The 20917-nt window shown below is 39.5% G+C and overlaps 1 protein-coding gene across 2 annotated transcripts in view; it reads right to left on the bottom strand.

Moving 5' to 3' along the window:
• Positions 1-16548, bottom strand: part of RAD23B (RAD23 homolog B, nucleotide excision repair protein) — a 44399-nt gene extending 27851 nt beyond the window's left edge. The window contains exons 1-2 of one of the 2 annotated variants that reach the window (XM_033124002.1): positions 16357-16548; positions 730-811 (exon numbers count right to left, since the gene is read on the bottom strand). In XM_033124002.1, the coding sequence (XP_032979893.1) occupies positions 730-811; positions 16357-16422 (148 nt within the window). In that variant the 5' untranslated portion in view covers positions 16423-16548. The remainder of the gene's footprint in view (positions 1-729; positions 812-16356) is intronic. The other variant, XM_033124003.1, reaches the window with a different exon arrangement.
• Between the last annotated feature and the right edge of the window lie 4369 nt (positions 16549-20917).

Here is a 20917-nt window from a genome sequence, read left to right as displayed (position 1 = left end):
AAAGACACTCACAAAAAAGGATTTCCAGAGCTGCTTCAGAAAGTGGCAAGAACGATGGGATAAGCATGTTTAAAGCGAGGGGGAGTATTTTGAGCAGGATTTAATAGCAATGTGTTTTTTACTGTTAATAATTTTTTCTTAAACATTCACCATGTCTTTTGATCACATGTCATATGTGGAATCCAAAAAAGTTAAATCTACAAAACAAACAGAGTAAAATGGTGGTTTCTAGGGGATTGGTGGGGTGAGGAGCAAAGAGTGATGGTGTTAAGGGGTACAAACTTGTAACTAATAGTAAATAAGCCTTAGAGATCTAATGCAAAGAACATAGTATAATGAATACAGACAATACTGTACTATAATTATGTCATGAAATAAATGTGGCTATTTTCAACAATCATATTACAATATATAAATGTATCAAAGTAACATGCTGTACACACCTTAAACAATGTTACACATCCAATAAAAATAAAAAAATACATAAAACTTACAAAAGATAATACTAAAAAAATGGTTAGGTGGAGAAATATATAAAGCAAATGTAAATAGAGGACTAAATGTTAATATCATATTCAAAGGACTGTTCACTGTTTCTATCTGTAAAATTATGTTCCCAACAAAATCAATTTGTACACACTACAATTCATAACATGATGCTTTCTAAAACTAAACCAATGTCATTATAAGGAAGAAAATGGCATATTAATTTCAATATTTAATCCATACCTGCATAAATTAATTTTTGACCTGCTACGGGAAAGGCATCTTTCCCCTTTTCAGATTCAATCTTCTCTTTCAGTGCTTTCACCTATAGGAAAAATAAAGGGTTTGTTGTTTTTTGTTTTTTTTGAAAAAGTCTAAACAAATGACAACCCAGAATCTGAATAAGAAAAATTTTATACATATTATTAATACTTCCAGAAACTTAAAGATCATGTCTTTACAATATCGTATCAAAAAGACTCATTAACGCGTATTAGGTACGGTAGGTATAAACTTGACTACCATCTGTCACACACACACACACACACACACACACACACACACAGATTTTAAAAACGCTTTACCAGTTGACTTAATAAATCTATTTAAAATAAAGGTTTCAACATCAAAGAATTTTGATTCTCATAAAGTTTATGGACTTATTTCCCACACAGTAAGAAAATAAAGTTCTCTAACCTAAAAGGTCTAAGAATGATTCACTTTAAAAGTGGATGTTTCATTATAATCACTTAGGGAGGCTTGATAAAGACCAATCAAAACATAATTTCTCCCTTTTTTCCTCTTAGCACTTGGTGTCAACTGCCTGTGCTCCTCTGTCCTCTCTGCCACCCAGCTCCCAGGTCAGCAGACTATTTTGGAGACCTGAAGAGTCCTGCCAGCTTCCAAGTGCTTAACAACTAACTACCTGGCGGATAAGAGCTACACGGAGGGGTATGTACCATCACAAGATGTGGCAGTATTTGAAGCCGTCTCCGGCCTACCACCTGCCGACTTGTTCGTATAATGTGGTGGTCTAATCACATCGAGTCTTTCGAAAAGGAAAAGGCCAGCCCGCCAGGAGTGAAGAAAGCTTTGGGCAAGTATGGCCCTGCTCATGTGGAAGACATCACAGGAAGTGGAGCGACAGACAGTAAAGACGATGAGGACATTGATCTCTTTGGATCTGAGGAGGAGAAGGAAAGTGAAGAGGCTGAGAGAAGAATGCGGTGCACAGTATGAGTCAAAGAAAGCCAAAAACCCTGCACTTGTTGCCAACTCTTCCATCTTATTAGATGCAAAACCTTGGGGGACAAGACAGATATGGCAAAATGAGAGGAGAGCATCAGGAACTTTCAAGCAGACAGCTTGGTTTGGGGCTCTTCTAGACTAGTTCCTGTGGGTAGGGAGTTTAAAAACTTCAAATACAGTGTGTAGTAGTAGAAGATGATAGTTGGAACAGGTATGTTGAAGGAGCGGATCACTGCTTTTGAAGAACAGGTACAGTCGATGGACATGGCTGCTTTCGACAAGATCTAAAATCCATCATGGATCACTGCCCTTACATAAAAGCTTGAAAGACAAAACCAAAACCAAAAACCAAAACAACAAAAAAAACAACACTCTCCTCCTGCCCCCCCCCACACAATTTCTGAGGGTGGGACCTGGACATCCATATTTTAAAAAAGCTTCATAGGCCGTTCCAAAGTGTAGCCAAGGCTGACAACAACTGTACTACATAACTGATCTTAAACAAGTAGCTTGGTTTCTCTCCACATCAGTCTCATCTATCTTTAAAGTAAGAGGGACTGGAATACAGCAGATGATCTTTATGGTCTCTTTAGTTCCCCAAATTACCTGACAATAGGCTCATTATGAAGTATTTAGAAAATGAGCTTAATAAATTTCTGAAACTGATCAGAAAGTAGGGTGGCCTAAGAGTAAAAAAGACAAGGAGACATAATAAAACTAGTCTCATACTTTAAAGGAACAAGAAAAAAGGAGAAAAATTCCATTCCCAGAATACTTCTGCAAATTGTCTGATAGTTCTGAGCTTTAGGTAAAAAACTGTCTGATAGGGATAAAAAGGGTTCCTTTGTACAATTAAAAAGATGATTCTTCTTCCTCCCCAAAAGGTAGTAATGTTTATATAGCTTCAAGTACACTAACGTACACAATTTCACATAATCCTCAAAACCCCAGGACAAACGGGAATATTATCCACTCATTTTTTTATTATAGATGAGGAAATAAAATAAAGAGGTTAAATCTCATCCCCAAATTGCATTCCTGCTAAGCAGCCGCTGAAACCTACAAGCAGTTCTTCTGACTCTAGGCTTTGGAGTACAGTATTCTGCAAATACTACATAAACTGCGCTTGCTGCACTGATTTTCCTGAAACGGCTCAGTAGCATCACTGCTCTGATGTTCCCCAGAGCAGAACTCCATCAGGAGACTCTCAACTCACTATTTTCTACTGTTCTGAATTTCAAACATAAAACTAATACAAATAACACCTTTTTAAAAAAGCGCTCAGAAAATCTGACCTCAACATCAGTAAACTCTGGATATAAATTCTGCGTTATAACATTTAGTGGGTTTATCATTTTAAAATGAACATTTAAAATATTTGTTTCAATTCTGAATATAGTAAATATCAATAAATACAAACAAAGTTATTTGGATTCCTCAATAAGTTTGTTTAGAGAGGAAGAGATGCCATGTCGCAAACGTGATTGCTCGCTTGGTTAAAATCACAAATTACAATCCAAATCTATCACTATGAGTGAATCCAGTTCTCAGAACAATACAAAGTGATTTAGCACGTAGTAGGCACTCAATTATTGCTTGCTGAATGAGTAAATTATTAAAGCATAAAATATGTGAAGGAAAAAATATATGAAGCAAAAAGTAAAATAACAGGCATTTCATTTCTCAACAGGTCAGAATGAGTAGGCAATTACGATAGATTTAACTGATTCTATCCAATAGAAACTGTATTTTTATTTCTAGTACCCATAGAATACATATTTTAAAACTTTAGGCCACAAAGAATATTTCACTATTTCTAAAAGTCTAAATAAATAATGGACACCCTCTCTAGCTTTGTATATAAAAAAGAGGAGGAAACCAAAACACACAAACAAAACAAAAAACAGAAAAACCTACTTTGTAAGTTAAGTAGGACAAAAAAACCACAAACACCTCTAATCATTTACTAATAAATAACATTTGCTTCAAAGAAATCAAAATTGTGATTAAAGAACATTAAGAACACATCACAATGTGAACTCTACATCAATACCTATATGGTTTGCCTAAAAAATGTTTAATAACACCAAAATGTTTATTATTAAACAAAAAAGGAAAATTAATAAACTAAGCATATAACTTAAACAGAAATAACCAAAAAGAAAAATACAAATAAAAGAAATTCAGTGAAATGGTAGAAAATGGTTCTTGTGCCAAAAGAAAAATGGACAAATGTCAAGGGCAGGCAATTCACAATCACACAGTGAAAAAGCACAGTTCAACGTCATCTAGTAACCAAAAGAGTAGATTTTAATATCAGACATCCTTAGTCCAATAGACTGTCATGCTGGAAGACTGTCCAGAACAATTCTTGGTGTTAAGTGTGAAGAGATACATTCTCAGAGAGTATCAAATGTTTTCAGGGCAATGTCAAAATGCCTCAACTTCCATGATTCTGGCATTGTTTCTTAACCTAAACACAATGTTTTTTTTTTTACTTCCAATCCACTTAAGTCACCTAGTACTCACAGGACACAGGCTGAATCCTGTTATCCCCAAACTGTCCTACCTCTGAAATTGTCCAATTTCCTATGCATACCAGCTCTCCCAATAAATGTTCACTACACCTGGTCTTGCATCTCATTAAGACTTTGTTTCCTAGAGCCTCTATTTCAGTTTGATCTTTACTGCCAGCTCTGTTCAGCTTAGAAAACAATGCCACTGCTTCTACCCCTTTCTTCCTAATAGTGAGACTTCTTGCGGTTCTGCTGCTCCTTCCTGCCAGACAAAATTTTATATTTGGACCAATACAATGAAATCATCAGTACTCAATATAAAATTTATTTCCACCACTTTGTGGCGTTGCTCTCCTACCTCACTTAGCTAACAAATCTCACTGTTAACTAACCAATTGCCTATCCACATTTATATCCAGTCCTCTAAACGCTGTTGGAGAAAACGAAAGATACTCTCAATCTTTCTGTTCTCTTGGTTAGCTCTCCTCCATTTTCCAAGAAGGTATTTCAAACTTGCACTCTCCTCTAAATCTGATTCCCTTACACCGTTTCATGTCCCCCAATACATGACTATTTTTCTACTTCATTCAAAACATAGGAGACATCAGAGAACCCTCAAATTTCTGCCACCAAACGAACACTTTTTGCACCATATCCACCCAATCTTCCCACCTGCTAAGTCAAAGAGGCATCCCTCTTAATTCCTAGTTCCCTGGTTCTCCCTTCCGTGCTCTTCTTCAGTACTTCACTAGATTTGTCATGTTTCCTACCCTTCCCCGGCTTTATTTTCAACTTCTCCCTCAAAGCCAGTTCATTTCCAATTCACAAACAGACCTAGTTCTCTATCATCTTAAAAACAAAACAAAATAAAACCCCTCACAACCCCTCGCCTCCTGCTAGCTACTCTCCTTCCCTTAGTCTCAAGCATTTTTTAAAAAATTACCTACACCCATTGTCTTCACTTACTGGTAACCCTACACCTATTATTCAAGTGTGCAACAGAGTGCTAGAAACAGATGCATGGACTTCTCATTCTGCTGCTGCTTTTCTCCAGTAGTGCCTGCTCCCACAATTCCATTCAGATTGTTCTTAACCGTAACACCGACTTCAGCAACATAATCACAGTCCTTCCCGATCTGACTTGACCTCTGTGTCACATCTGACAGTACTGACCTGTCTTGCTTGCCTTTACACACTTTCTTCCTCTGGGTTCCGTAATGCCATACGCTTCTGGTATTCCTACCTCTCTGTTCATCCTTTGTGAAATTCTCCTCCTTGGCCACTCCTTTAAGTGTTACTCAAGGATATACCCAAGGCTGCCTTTTTTCTACATTAACTTCAAGGACACTCCATCTCATTTATTAGGTTGGTGCAAAAGTAACTGCTGTTTTTGCAATTATTTTTAGTCCTTTAAACCTCAATTACTTTTGCACCAACCTAATACTTGTCCTTTGAATAACTATCCAGATGCCATCTGTATCTAGCCCAGCTCCCTCCTGACTTTCAGTTATGCATATGCAAACTCTCTACTGGACACCTTCGCCTGATGTCCTACAGGCATTTCAACCATAATGTATATGTTGAAGGATGGCTTCTCGACTGCTTTGCCTAAGCCTTCCCTAACCCAATCAAACTGAGCACACTTTATTTAAAACAGCTTACAAAGACAGGCCGCCTTGCTGGATGCTGCAAAGGAATAGGTAGATAACTGCACATGGCTTCTCCTGGGAAGGTTACAGCCAGGAACGGATGGAGCTATGACTCCTGTAACTGCGCTGAGCCCTGAGTCAATGCCCCCATTCCAGGAAGTCATCTCAACAGGATGGATCTAAAACTGAGGACTACAGTCCCAGTAAATACCAAGGGCTACCTTATCCAAGGCTAATAAACAAGAAGCAGGGACACAACTTTCATTTTACTGTTTATTTACTCCTAGATAAAGAATGGGAGTTTATTATTCACTCAACTAGAGACAAAGCATGGTTAACACTCAAGAAATCAAACTTTTTCTAGCCACATACTTCTTTTATGAAATTGTGCACTTCAAAAGAAAAGCATACTCAATATCTAACATTAAACATAGTTGAAATAGTTTTTATTCTTTTCCCCCCTAAGGGAGACAATCATAACACAGGCCTACCTCATTTTAATGCACCTCACTTCATTACACTTCACAGATGTTGCATATTTTATGAATTGAAGGCAAGACCTGCCACCAGCAAAAAGACTGACTCACTTAATTGCAGCGGTGTTGAACCAAACCAGCAATATCTCCAAAGTATGTGGGTAGTCTATGAAAAAGTGCCAAAAAGCTGATAGGTTATCCTTTTTCATCCTATTCCTTTGTGAGGTGCTTGTCCTTTCCTTCTTCCACATTCCTCACATCAAATCATTCACCCAGTGGTTCCAATTTACCATCTAACTATCTCCCGCTGTGAACACTACATTGCATCCCATGGCACTACCCTAGTTCAGGCCAACAACCATTAAAAGTAGTCATTTTCATTTAACAAATTTAAGTTGTATATTTCAGATATCAAAATAATGTCGTAAATTAAACCCCGGAGAGTATGATGTTTTGCGTGTCAGTCTTTCTTACACAGCACTTTTGCTTAAGATTTCTAGGACTACTGCTTATTGATTAGGTCAGCAATTGAATATTTAGAATAAACCAGCTTCCTCAATGTTACAGTATATTTTCCTTATTATAGTACTATGTTGTTCCTTATTACTGTTATAAATATATATAGGAAAAATTATGCAAATTTTAATGGATAGCCCTAAAACATACTCGTAGAGGCTAAATGAATAACAGCTCACAGGTGCTATGTATTTACTATGTGCCAGGCAGTATACAAAGAACTTCATAATATTTAACTCATTTAATTTATGCCACATCTCCATTTGAATCCTGGCTAGTTACTCATATGGAAAGTTGGTATTTGTGAACGAATACCATTGATATTTGTAAGCACTGATGAAGGTAAATTTGAGGCAATCTGCCAGCCTTTGATCCAATAATTTCAAATCTAGAAATCAATGCTAAAGAGATGTTCACCCAAATACTTCAAAGATATATGAACAAAATATGTGCATTACACTATTCAATACTGAAAACCCTAATTATCCATCAGTAGTGAAATGGTAAAATACATTATTACACATGTATTCATTTGAATACTATGCAATACAACAAGAATGATGTCTATATATGCAAAGTATTCAGTAAATGCAGGTACATATGCATGAATGAATGAAATATTTACAAACATCTTTCAGGGACCAAAGCTAGTTGCTAAGCAACTGTGTTTTTTTTTAAAAAAAAAACAAACATAGTGTAGTTGTGTTTATGTATTACACGTAGGTATAAAAAATTGATTACCAGCATATACAGAGTCCACAGTGGTTACTTATAACAGCGGCCCAAAGCATTTCACTTTTTTCTTTATATACTTTATTTACTAAAACAAGCCTGAATTATTGGGCCCAAAGCATTTCACTTTTTTTTTTATATACTTTATTTACTAAAACAAGCCTGATTTTAGTAATTTAAGAGAAACTTTATAGAGTTTAAAAAAAGAAAAATCTCATTGCACTCCCCCAAGCATTGCTTACTAATATTACACAAGAATATACAATTTGGGGAGATTTCATTTAAAAAGTCTGAGGCAATTCTAATACTAATAGCCTCACAAATTAAAAAAATAAGAGCAACTAAATTGCTGTCAATTAACCATTAGCAAAATGAAAGACAGTCTCAAAGCCAAATATGTTTACAAAGACTTCATAGAATTATATTGTGGACAAAGCCTTTTCTTTCCTTTTTGGGTGGTATCCTTCCATTTGAGAAACTGGCACAGGCACCAAGGAGTATTTCCTGAATTTCTCCCTCAAAGTAGGTTCCCGCTCATTCTAAAATTAGAACTGATTATAAAGATGTCAGTTGACTTCAGCCCAACAATAAAAAAATCTCCCCACCAGACCCAAGAAATGAAAGAATATAGCACAAGAAAATTTGTATTTTTTTTTACTGAAACAATAACTGAGACTACAATATTAATAATGTATGAACAATTAACAAAGGCAATTAATTCTTAAATTAGGGTTATACTCCCAAAATCTACTACTTCAAATATAATTTAGTACCCAGAGTCCATTTTCCCAAAGAAATTTGGTGTCTAGGCTGCTAAACCAACCTATTTATGCCACTTTAATATATTCTATTATAAAATATATTCCTAGCAGTATGATTTCAACAAGATCAAAACAGGCAATCTTTGAAGACTAAGTAGAAAAGCAGAAACTCCCAAGATACCTGTAACTTTTAAAGTTTTTATATAGGCAAAGAATGAAAATAATGCACTACCAAAAAAGCCACCTACCGAATTCAACCGGAACTATGTTGGGGAGAAAGGAAAGGGAGTGACAAACAACAATTTCTACCTACCTGTTTAAGCATCTAGGACCTGTTCATATATAATAGTCATTTGTAGCCGGTCTATCTCCTCTGCTGGACAAGGTTTATGTAATGTTTTAAAGGGTTTATAAAGTTCACTGAATTATAAAATTAGCTCTTTGAGACACTGCACAGCAAAATTTATTTATCCAAAGTTATAGGGAACAGATGGTGTGGTGTCCTTCAGCAGGATTCACTGTGTGTGCTACAACAAGCTTAAATTTAGCACATTTCTTTCCAAAGTGACAGAAATTTTATACATTACCTATGAAATAATCTCACAATTTCCAAGCTAAGAAAGGCAGAACACTGCTCTTAAAAACTGTTTGTAACTGATGATTACATCAAGTTGAGAGAATGAGAATATCTTATACGCACAAGTGTTTTTCAGAAAGGATAGTGAAAATAGTGATCAATAATGGAAAACTTATGAAAGCAGTATTTGTTTTAAAAAACTGCATAAATTTATTTCTCATTTCACAATTCACCAAAAATTGTCAGATCCATGATCTCACCTGATTTTCACACCAGCTCTATGAGGCATGCGGGTATATTATTACTGTACTCCCATTTTACCAACGAGAAAAGAGATTTAAGTACTGCGCTCAAAGACATAGGACAACTACAAAGTGGGAGAAAACTCTAGTTTAGAAACATGTATGTGTATGAGCAAGTATGTGTATGTGTGTACAATCATACATGTATGATGTATGTGAAAGAGCAAGATGTAGAAAAAGTAAACAGATTTAAGAGATGCTCTTAAGTTTTGCTGTAAGAAAAGAGCAGAGAAATGAGGCAGTAGCTAAGGAGGTAAGTGGAGTCAAGGGAGGGTTTTATTAAGATCGGGGAAATGTTTGCATACTCTAGAAATGGAAAAATGAATGAGGCAGAAGAGAAAAGGAGGACTGATGGAGTAATGTCCTTCATACCTGACAACAGTATAGGATATAGAGGAAAAGGAGAGACTGGCTTCAGGTAGCACCACCCACAACAGACAGCTATGCACAATAAAAGGAGGCTAGCAGGTAGGTGGCTCCGGCAGGTCCTTGTAAAACTTCTGTCCCAGTTGTTTCTATATTCTCAATAAAATCTAAAATTTCAATAAAATCTAAAATCTAGGGTCATCCGCTGAAAATCAGCAGAGGGGATGATATGAAATCTGCCCAAGGCAGTGGAAGAGTGAACGGACTAGTGAAATGTATGACTAGGCAGTACAAAGGGCCTCCTTGAGGTTAGTGTTCAGGAGCGTGAGACAACTCAACAAGGCTACGTGTTCGTCGTCTAGCTGCACAGGTGCAAGTACAAACACAGGGTTGAATTTAATCACATTTGAGGTTTTTCAAGCAAGAACAAGAGTGTGAGGGGGACCAAGCTGCCAAGCACTCTATGTATATAATTGCAAACGCATATAACCTTTAAAACGAGGTTAGTACTTCCAGTAGCAGTACTCTCCTTTACAGATAAGGAAACAGGCACATAACTGGGTAACTTGCTCAAGGTCACCTAGTAAATGCTACAGCCAGGATCAAAACTCTGGCAGCCTGGCTCAAGAGACATGCTATACTGACCCTTGCAAGGGAGTGATTATAACCACTGACCCTATTTGTAGCTGGGGAAGGGTGATAACATGAGGAGGACCAGTGAAAACAAGTATAGATAAAATGGGTTATAGGGCTCATTAGACCATCTCTAATCTCTCTATATTAGAGGGAAGGTAAAGCGGGAGACTGAAAACAATTACTGCGGATGGGGGCAGAGCTACAGTGAACAGTAATGAGTGCTATTTACTTACTAGTCATGGGATTGAGTAATTGAGTAGAAGGAAAGATCACTGGATGAGAAATTAAGGAATAGAAGGTCAGGGTACAGGCAGGACCATCTTTCATATTGAAACTACCAAGGTCACTGACTGTGACCCCAGGCAAATTAGTAATCATGCTGGTCTTCATTTCTTCTTTTTAAAACACACAATTACGTATTTTTCAAAATTCTTCTGTGGGTTTCTTTTTTAAACATCTACCACATGCTGGGAAGCTCAGAATTACTGTGATCATTTTCATGTTTTAACCCACAGATAAAGGCAGCTACACCAAGAAAAAGGACAGTGTCAAGGATAGTTAACAACAGATGTCCCTAGGTGCTATCTCCACTTCCTCATCTCCCATTCATTCCTCAATCCACTCAACAAGGCTGGCCCCACCAACCACTCCATGGAGACTATTCCTTAGGGTCGCTAATGACCTCCAAGTTGCCAAAACCAAAGGTCATGTCTCATTTTTATCTTATTTTTGATTTCTCAATTATTAGACACATGACCCTTTCCTCCTCCTTGAAACATTTTCTTTTCTGGATTCTTCCTACCTAAAAGGTGGCTCCTTAACTGACCTCTTCGTTATTCAATCTTCATATGTTAGAGCACCCCAGGATTCAGCCCTGGTCCCCATCCTATCACCCAGAAACATTCTCGTTGAAGTTCCACAATTCTATTATCATAGATATTAATTAATTTCATACAATGAACACTTAAGGCATTAGGGCTCCCATTTTCTCAAGGAATGGGCATTCAGAAAGACTACTGGATGATCTCATCTGTCCCCATGGACTGATGTTAACCATATGCTGCCTCTTATCATGTCTCTATCCCCAGCCTAAACTTCTCTCTGGAATCGAGATTCATAACAAATCTCTTTGTCATCTCCACTTAGATATTTAATAGGCATCGTAAACTTAAGTCTTGAGTTCCCACCCCAACCTCCAAACCTGCTCCTGTCCTAGTCCTCCACATCTCAGGAAAGGAATACAAATATTCACATAACTTATACAACCAAAATCTAGGTTTAGTCTTTGATTTCTGAACTTCCCCCACTCCAACCCATCGAAACATGCTATTCTCTCAAATCTACACTCCCAAACACATCTCAAATCCACCCACTTCTCTTCACATCTCCACTTCTACGTCTTGGTCAAAGCCTCAACTGCTTGAGTATGCTGCTAGCTTCCTAACTAGTACCTGTTTTCACTCTTGCTCATCCTAATATCCATTCTCCATACATCTTAAAATCCCCCCAGGCTTCATTTTACCTTGAAAAGCCCCAGCTGATTATAAAGCCCTACAGGCTCTGGCCCCTTGCCTAACCCACCTCTGATCTCTAACCTCTCCTCCCTCACCCCTCACCCCTCACCACTGGATCAGCAACACAGACCTTTTGATTCCCAAAACACACTCTCATAAAGGGCTTTAGCTGTGGAAAGTACTCTCCCCATCTATAAGTGCTTATTATTATTCAGATCTGTGTAAATGTCACCTTCTTCAGAAAGGCCTTCTGCGACCCATCAATTTAGAAGCAGCCACCCAGCCATGCACTGTCACGTTACCTTACCCTATTTCAATTTTCTACATAGTTCTTACCATTATCTGATTTTTAAAATTTCATTTTTGACTGATTTATTCCACTATAACGTATGCACCACGACAACAGGACCTGACAGTAAGTACTCAACAAATACTAAATAAATGAATCAACATGCAAACATGAGGGATCAATGACTTGATAGTTCACCAAAAGAATGTATTCAATTCATTCAAAGATCTTTATTAAATGCCGACTGTGTGCCAGGTGTATAAAGAGGAAAAGTCTGGCAAAAACCCTGCCAGATTTCCCAGGTACTTCATGTATTTTTACCAATATGCCAAGAAACCTTAGTTTCACCTCTGCAATACCGTATTTTAATACGTTTACTACTTAATGTTTTAATAATTTAGGAACCTTCTATAATACGACACTATTTCCAGCACAACTATATTAAAACACAATAAACCACAATAGGAACAATTCACTAACAAATAATGGCTAGCAAATACCATATACAGAACAAGTACTAAAGCAGCATTTTATAGCCTAATCACCAACACTATACTGATAAAGCATGTAGTAAGGGATTTCTTTGCAGGTTACTACACTGCACACTACATATGCTGTCTATAGTAATTAAAACTACTGTATCTTTACAATTCTCTCATCAAAAACTTCCAATGTAGAGACACAGCATTGATGTTACTTATATAGTAACATAATCACATTTCAGCTTGTGTATTTCAAGTCTCATCTCCAGGTTACTGTTGGGTTTTTTCTTTTTTCCTTCCCGGTTACTGAAAGAACATAGTGCCAGGGGTTAGCAGATTCAAGGAGTAAATCTGCACACTACCTACTCTTTCTTATTATAATTTTCAGTGATACAATAAAATCTGTACAATTACAGATTACAATAATCTTAACTTCTGTTCTTTAATCCACTTGTTCTCAATTAACAGGTTTAAGTAATGGCAAAACAAAAAACTAAGTGACTTTGGATCTGAGCTTAAAACTACGTGTACTCTATTTCCCTCTAAACGTCTACCACACCATCAACTTTTAGAATTTTTAAGAATTTTGTACGAATATCGGTCTAATTATTAGACACCTCAGAATGCTTTAATTATATAGATTAGTTAAATTTCTCCATTTTTTAAAACAATAACTCATGTATTTAAAACAAATATATTCTTCACACACAATGAAGAATATTCTCTTTTGGCCATGGTCTCTCCATCCCACCTTCTCATTTTGTTTCTATACTGTTTGATTATTTTATAAGAGGAGATGCATTATTACTGTGATAATAAAGACTGTTTTGCAACAGTTAACACAAAAGGCAGTGCAAGGTAATGGTCAAGTAAATGGTACAAAATGGCTAATAAATGTTAAAGTTTTGCTAGTTAAAAAAAGGGAGGATTTTCAAAATTCAAAAACTAAAGCAAATACATACAAACACCTTAAAAACAAATCCTCTTGCTTCTTCCACTTTATACATCTCCAACTGTATAGCCCCCTAAGCTATAACTAGGTCTATAAGTCTCCCAGAACACCCACACAAGTCCCTGTATTCCTCCAGTCCTGCCAAAGCTCACTAAACATTTACTTGTTCAACAAATAAATCACTCCCATCACCCCTCTTATCTCTCAGTCCTTTTGCTCATTTTTGCTTCAGCTCATCTCAAGCTCCTGAGTTTCTATACTGATCACTTCAAGTTCATTTCCTCAGTTCATTCTAATAAAAAAATCAAACAAGGACAATCCTTTGAGCAGCCAAAATGGAGGTGTCGGAGACCAAAATCTGTTCATTTTATGTGGCTCTCCCTACAGGTCTCACTAAAATCCATTTTTTTCCCTTTTATTAGATCTATTTCTAATGTCCTTGATAACCTAATTTTCACAAGATTAGAAACAGAATACTTAGAGCCTCCCTATATTAACATAATGTTCATTAATTAAAATACCACTACAAAGATAAAATTAAAATAGTTCTACCTTGAAAAAAAATTTCTGAAATTTAAATCCATTAAAATGAAAACTCACAAGTCATTTTAATGTATGATAGATTCAATGTTTTCATTTCTTGCCTCCCCACTAACAGTGTTACTTTTTATATTTATATAAAAAGCAACAAAGTTGTATTTAGACAAATAGCAACAAAAAGGTAACAAAGCCACTCTATGAGCTTTCTGAAAATAATACTACTAGAAGTATATTTACAATTCATATAACTAATACAATGTCTGGGAAATAAACTGGAAAACAGCCAATATAGTTAAGAATCTTTACAAATACAATATTGGTTCTAAAACATTGTATAAAGTGTATAAAGAGCTATACAAATCTTATAGAACATAAATATTTCGGTGAAGCTTTATGCAGAAAGTTACTGAATAACTTCAATAAACCCACAGATTTTTAGAAAATCCTTTGTTTCAATAATTCTGGAATTAATTTTGAGTATTTATAAGCTGGTAAAGTTCCTGCAGCACCAACATTTAAATACTACAAAGAACCAAAGTCAAATAGATATTTTATTAAGTTTTGTCCGAAAACATTAAACAGCTGCATTCTAACTTTTATTCTCTAACTTATTAGTACACACTAAGCAGTAAAGGAATATTCAAGGATTTGATTTCTATTGGTAATATCAATCCACAGAGTTTTGTTAATGATTTCTGATGACACTGAAGTTTCTCATCCACAATTGGCATCTCCTGCACCTTTAAGAATTTATCACACAGCATACTTCTATACATAAAACCATTTTGTATCACAATTCCAAGAAGGTTGGGGACTGTTTAAATAACGGTTCTTAAATAAAGATGTAGAAAACCTTAGATTAATACAGGTAAACATGTATTATATCCTCACTCACATGTATCCATTTGATTGATTAATAATCAATTCCATTTACTGACCACCAATTAAATACCCTTTAATCTTCACATCTCTGCAAGGCAGGTACATGACAAATAAGTCACAAAGCCACAAACGAAACTATTTAATTAACACCAAGGCCCCCCATCTACATAAAAATAAAATCAACTATTTTTTAAAATATAGATAAGCAGAAAGTTGTTCAAGGTTTCAATTTACCATTATGACAATCCTGACGGTGTAGATAATGAAAATTCCAGAATGTAAATTAAAATTGCAGAAATAACCAGTAAATTTACACACGCGGCATTTTTAGATTCTTGGCATAAAGTTGTACTGATTTCAACATAGTAGCTCTTTCTGCAGTCACAAATACAGAAGATGGCACGAGAATTTACCACGTGGACTTTTGAAATGCTCAAGGATTTAATTGCAGAAGCGATTCAAAGTTTTTATTTTCTCTTTTCTCCCAGAAATGCTATTATTTAAGGGGTGCGGAGAAGATGCAGGATTCCAACTCCTAAAATTCCAAGACTTCTAACACAGAGGATCCGTTAAGCTGGAGTTGAGTTTGAGCCTAGATTCGAAGGGCTCTGATGCAAAAATGTTCACCACCAAAGAGGCTTCAAAATGCAATCTACGTAAGGGGTGTGGGTTCGGTGGCGGGAGAACTGCAGCCAAACGATTCAAGATATATATATACACACACACACACACACACACACACACAAGCAAAAGAGTTACCAATTTTGGGGGAACGAGGGCACAGAATTCACCTTCCCCACCCCTCACCGCTCACGCTGCGGCAGACGAAACCTGATACCTTTTTTTTAAAAAAGGTTCACTATCTCCTGTTACCACCTCCTAAGAGCTTAGCGCCTAACCGTGTCCACGCAGGGGTAGTGGCGACGCCTACATTTCACTCCCCGCAACTATGCACCCACACCAGAGTGTCCAGCTCCACCGCCGAGAAAGCCCTGACACCCCCGCCCACCTCTGGCTCCACTAACCAGAGCTCCTAGGCCGAGGCCTCCCGTACACGCGTGCGTATGCCCACGCCATCTACCTCCAGGCCTTCGGCCTCCTGCTACTGCTTCCCCATACTTCTGCCACAAAGCCCGTGGCCCACTCCGAAGGGTTGGGTCGGCCGCACGCCGCTGGGGCCGGGACCCTGGGCCCTGCCCGCACCGGAGCCCTCAGGCCTCATCCAGGGCCCGGAGTCCGGGCCCCACGCTCATCGCGCCCTGCCGGGTGCGCCGGGGTCTCTCACCACTCGGGCCCGTCGCGGGCCCAGCTCACAGCTGATGGGGGGACCCCGCGCACAGCCCCACTGCGCCGCCTCCGCCCCACCGCCGGCGGACCCCTAGCACACCCCGCGGCCGTACCCGTCCGCCCCCGCACTCCCCGCCTCTCGCACCGTCTCCTCTGGGTCGATGTCAATCTTGAAGGTCTGCTGCTGGAGGGTCTTCAGGGTGACCTGCATGGTGCCGACGCGCAGCTCCGCTGCCGGGCCTGCTCCGGGTGCTGGCCGCTGGGCGGGGTCTGTGGCCTGGCGGGGCCCCGGGGTCGCCCGCGCTCCTCGTGCACTCGGGAGGAAGGCGGTGGGGGTGGGGGCTTGTCACATTCGCCCTGCGGAGCGGCCTCTTCCCCAGCACTGGCCCCAGGCCGGGCCGCTGTCTCCGCGACTGCGGCCTTCCCGGCGAGTTCGGGCCGCCGTGCTTCCTCACGCGCCTGGCGCCAGCCACTGAGTCTGCAGGAGGTGCGAGGGGCTCTTCGAGACAAGTAGAGAATCCGCTAGCTCACCACAGGATGGTGGCCGCCATCATCATGACTCGCCGAGACGCGCCCCCTCCCCCACCCGAAAAACCTGGGGGATGGGGCCGGACTGGCGAAGCGCGCAGGCGTAGGTTGCGGCGAGGCTGTGCGCAAGCGCGGCTAAGAACTCCGCCCCGGAATTGGGGCGGGACGGATTGCGGCTCTGGAATGTAGGCGGCCTGGATCGGGTGTACGCAGGCGCGGTGACTGTGTGTCGGGGATCTCGGTACTTCCTTGTTGCGTCTGCAACTCGGTCGCGCTCCCGCCCGCGGCCGCTCCGCCTCCGTCCAGACTCCGCCTGGCTGCCCGAATTGCGCAATCGGTAGCCGGGGAAGCTCTACGTGGAAACCCGACTAAGTGGATGCGGAGTTCTGGAGCTGGGGAACTAGAGGGCGGTAGGTCGGGCGGGGCTTAGGCGAAAAGATCGTGATCATCACAGTAGTGGGCTGGCACCTAACAGGTCGCTTGCTGTGCAGCTGAGCCTTTGTATTGGCGACTGATTCTTTCATCTTCAGAGCACAGCCTCACGCTAGCGCGGTAGTGCCTGTGTGGACCTTGAGCCTAAATACAAGGGCCGATACTAGGAGGTCAAGTTGTATCACTTCTTGGGGCAGAACTTTCCAGTTCTTCGCCTCCCCCAGAGTAAAAGTCAGAGTTGTTAGAACTGGATACATGGCTCCTGCCTCTCATCCCATCTTACTCTCCCGGCTTGCTCTTGGCGGTGTCGGTGGATAGTACGCATACGCTCCCGCCTTATGGGCCTGGCACTCGCTGTTCCCGTGTCCTCTTTCCCCGACATCTGGGTGGCTAGCTGTCTCTCCTGGGAATCTTCGCTCAAATGTCACCTTCTCCGTGAGGTTTACCCTGAATGCCGGACTTAAAATCACAACTTCCCTTGCTTCATAATCCTGCTTTGCTTTTTTCTATAGCATTTATCACCTTTTAATTCCCCTATAATGTCGTACATCTTTATTATGTTTTTCATCTTTTTCCCATTCCTCTAAACCCCAAACTGAAGCTTCACGAAGGCAAGGATTTTGTTTTGTTAACCCAGCATGAAGAAACATGACTGGCACACAATACATATTTGTGGAATGGGTGAATGTGGTTCCGGTTCCTCATCAATAGGACTTGGATAATAATAGTTTTCAACTCTATTGATTATGGGAAGGGGGGTGTTGAATAATGTATGCAAAATCTTAGTACAAGAAACATAAGCAGTCCATAAGAAGTTCGCTATTAATATGCCCCTTTACAGATAAGAACGCTGAAATATAGAGATGTTGAGTAATGTGCTTGGAGACGCTCTCCTAGTAAGTGGCTGATGCAGAATTTGAATTCAAGCAGAGTGGCTCCAGAGCTTTTGCTCCTAGGTGCCTGGCTATTCTGCCTCCCTAATAGGACACATTAAGGCACACCCTGTGGCACATGAAGTGGTTCAATTATAAAGCAAGGTTACAATTAGACCGCTAGCTATGAGACCAATTGTAAAGTATATCTCTGTGGGCCAGTGTCCTTACTGATAAAATGTCACTGCTTGGTGTTCCGTGGATACTAGAAGTTCAGATATAATTCTTCTGTAGAACTTTCCCTGACCAACCTCCCTCTTTACTAACCTGGTATTTCCCTTCACAGCAAATATCTACCTGTATTGTAATCCAGTATCTAACCCTCTGCCCTCTGTCTTCCTGTATCTCTACTGTTAGTCACCAAGTGGTCTCGTCTTGTCCCTTGTTGTGAAATGCCTCCAGTTTGGACTTCTCCCCTTGGCTATAGATAGAGTTAGCCGATTGCCCTTGCAGTATTTTCACTTGAAATATAACAAGCCTCTGAAACTTGATGCAGCCAAACTGAATCATTTATTTCCCTCTGGACCTCCTGTCCCCCTGAAATCTGCTTTCCTCCCAGGTTTCCCCCATCTTAGTTCATGGCACCACCATCTTACCCAGGTACTCAGGCCAAAGATCTAGTCATCATCCCTGAGAGGTCTCTTTCCTCCCTCCCCATCAACCGCATTCAATCCATTATCAAGTGCTACCAACTGTGTTCTCCAAACCAAATCCCAAAATTCACCCCATTTCTCACCATTTCTCCTGCCACTCTAGGCTAATCTATCATTATCCTTCGCTTGCCTCCTAACTGGTCTCTCCACTTCCACTCTTTTCCCCCAACAGCCCTCTCAGCAGTTAGAGTGGTCTTTTTCAACCATAAATCATGTCACATCTATTCTTAGTCCCTAATTATACTTGAAAATAAAATTCGAACTTTTTACCTAGCCTTAGAGAGCGCATATGATCTGACTCCTGCCAAATTCTCTGGCCTCATCTCCTTCTTTCTTTCTCCCTCTCATCCACTGTCATACCTTTGCCCCATTGTTCTTTCATCCCTTCAACACGCTAAGCTGGTTCTAGGCTCAGGGCCTTTGCAGTCAAAGTTACTTCAGTGTGAAACTCAGTCTTCCCATATCTTTAAATAGCTAACTCCTTTTCATCATTCATGGTCCAAGTCAAATTTTAACTTCCTTAGAGAGGGCATCAATAACTTTTATCATAAATATATAGTAAATGTATATTAACCCTTTAGGCAAGGCACTCTTCTAGGCGCTTTACATAGATAATCTCATTTGAGCCCCACAAAGCTCCATGAAACAGGTACAACATTGCCCTGGTGTAAAGTTTTTCATAGATCTACCTGAAATTATTATGTCCTAACTTGTTTATTGTCTATCTCACAATACTACCCACTTCCCATGTCTGCATCTTGGGGAAAGGGACTCTTCCGCCTTGTTAACTGCTCTTTCCCCATCACCTAGAACAGTGCCTGGAACACAGTAGATGTTCAATAGTGTATGTTGACTGACTCCCAACTTAGTTGTAAGCTCAATGAGGCCAAGTGTTGTGTCAAAATCTTGTTCATGATGGTATCTTCAGAGTCTAGCACAATATGGATGTTTACGTTGATTGAAAAAATGGTGAAGTCACTCCAGTTAAAATTGACAATGGTTGTAAGAAAATGTGAAAACATTTTAAAAACTAGAATGCGCTGTATAGGGTTATTATAATATTCACACATTTTTTGCTACAACTACTATAGTCTGCAGAAAAAAAGGCGGAGGTGAGAGATGCCTCTCCACATATTAGTGTGTATTTTTTAAAAAGTAATCTTTTGCCCATGGCAAAAAAAAAAAAAAAATTCAGCCGTATAGAAAGAGAGCAATTGAAAATAAAAATCCTCCACCCCCTTCCTAGAACTAAGCTTTGTTTTGAGTGTCTTTAGAAATTTTATAGATACATACAAGAATGTGTTCCCTCTAACAGTTGTGACAACAGTAGATTTTAAATGTCAGTTAATTAAAAGATTCACCCAATAACGTTTTCTAAAGTACAATGTAAAGATAAAAAATTGGTTTTGTTTTCTTTTAATTTCTGGAAAAACGATCCAGACGTACCCATTCTTGGCCCCATCCCACAGGTTGGACAGGCTGGATACGTCTCCTGTAATAGGTAGTTGCCTTTGCCCAGAGCCCCACTGTCCACGTGACAGATGACAGAATCCCCACTCCCACCCCCCATCCAATGCATTGGCCACCAAGTCGAGGGCACTTGTGAGCAAGGTCTTGTAGGATAGGCATTGGGCTTCTTCAAGAGCTATTGGGCCACGATACAAAGATGGAAGGGAGTCATTGATTCCAAATACTTGGGAATAAGCCAGGGGATTTTGCTTGTATTTTTACTAATCAGTCAAATGATTTCAGGGAAGAGGATGAGCCAGCAGAAATGCAGCATCTGCTGACTTAGAAAATATCAGGAGAAAAATACCAGACTTCAAACCATTCATTCAGCAAATAATTATTGAGACCATCCATGCCAGGAACTGTTCAGGGTGTTGGGCATACAATAGGGAACAAAACAAAGTCCTTGCTCTCATGGAGTTTATATTCTAGTGGGATAATAGAAAACAGGTAAAAAACTAAAATCAAAGATGTTTATAATAGATCAGGTGATGATAAGTGCTATGTTTTAAAAAGCACATGAAGAGGATCAACAGTGCTCAAAAAAAAAAAAAATGAGTTGCTACAGACAATGTGCCAGATATCTTTCATTCCTCTTCCTCCATCATTCTTCCCTCTTCACCCAGCAGTGGGCCCCGAGAAAGCTGACCTA

The sequence above is a fragment of the Rhinolophus ferrumequinum genome, chromosome 12 (genome assembly GCF_004115265.2).
Source record: "Rhinolophus ferrumequinum isolate MPI-CBG mRhiFer1 chromosome 12, mRhiFer1_v1.p, whole genome shotgun sequence".
Lineage (NCBI taxonomy): Eukaryota > Metazoa > Chordata > Mammalia > Chiroptera > Rhinolophidae > Rhinolophus > Rhinolophus ferrumequinum.
Note: the sequence above shows the minus strand (reverse complement) of the source record. Positions and strands in the feature narration are given on the sequence as shown.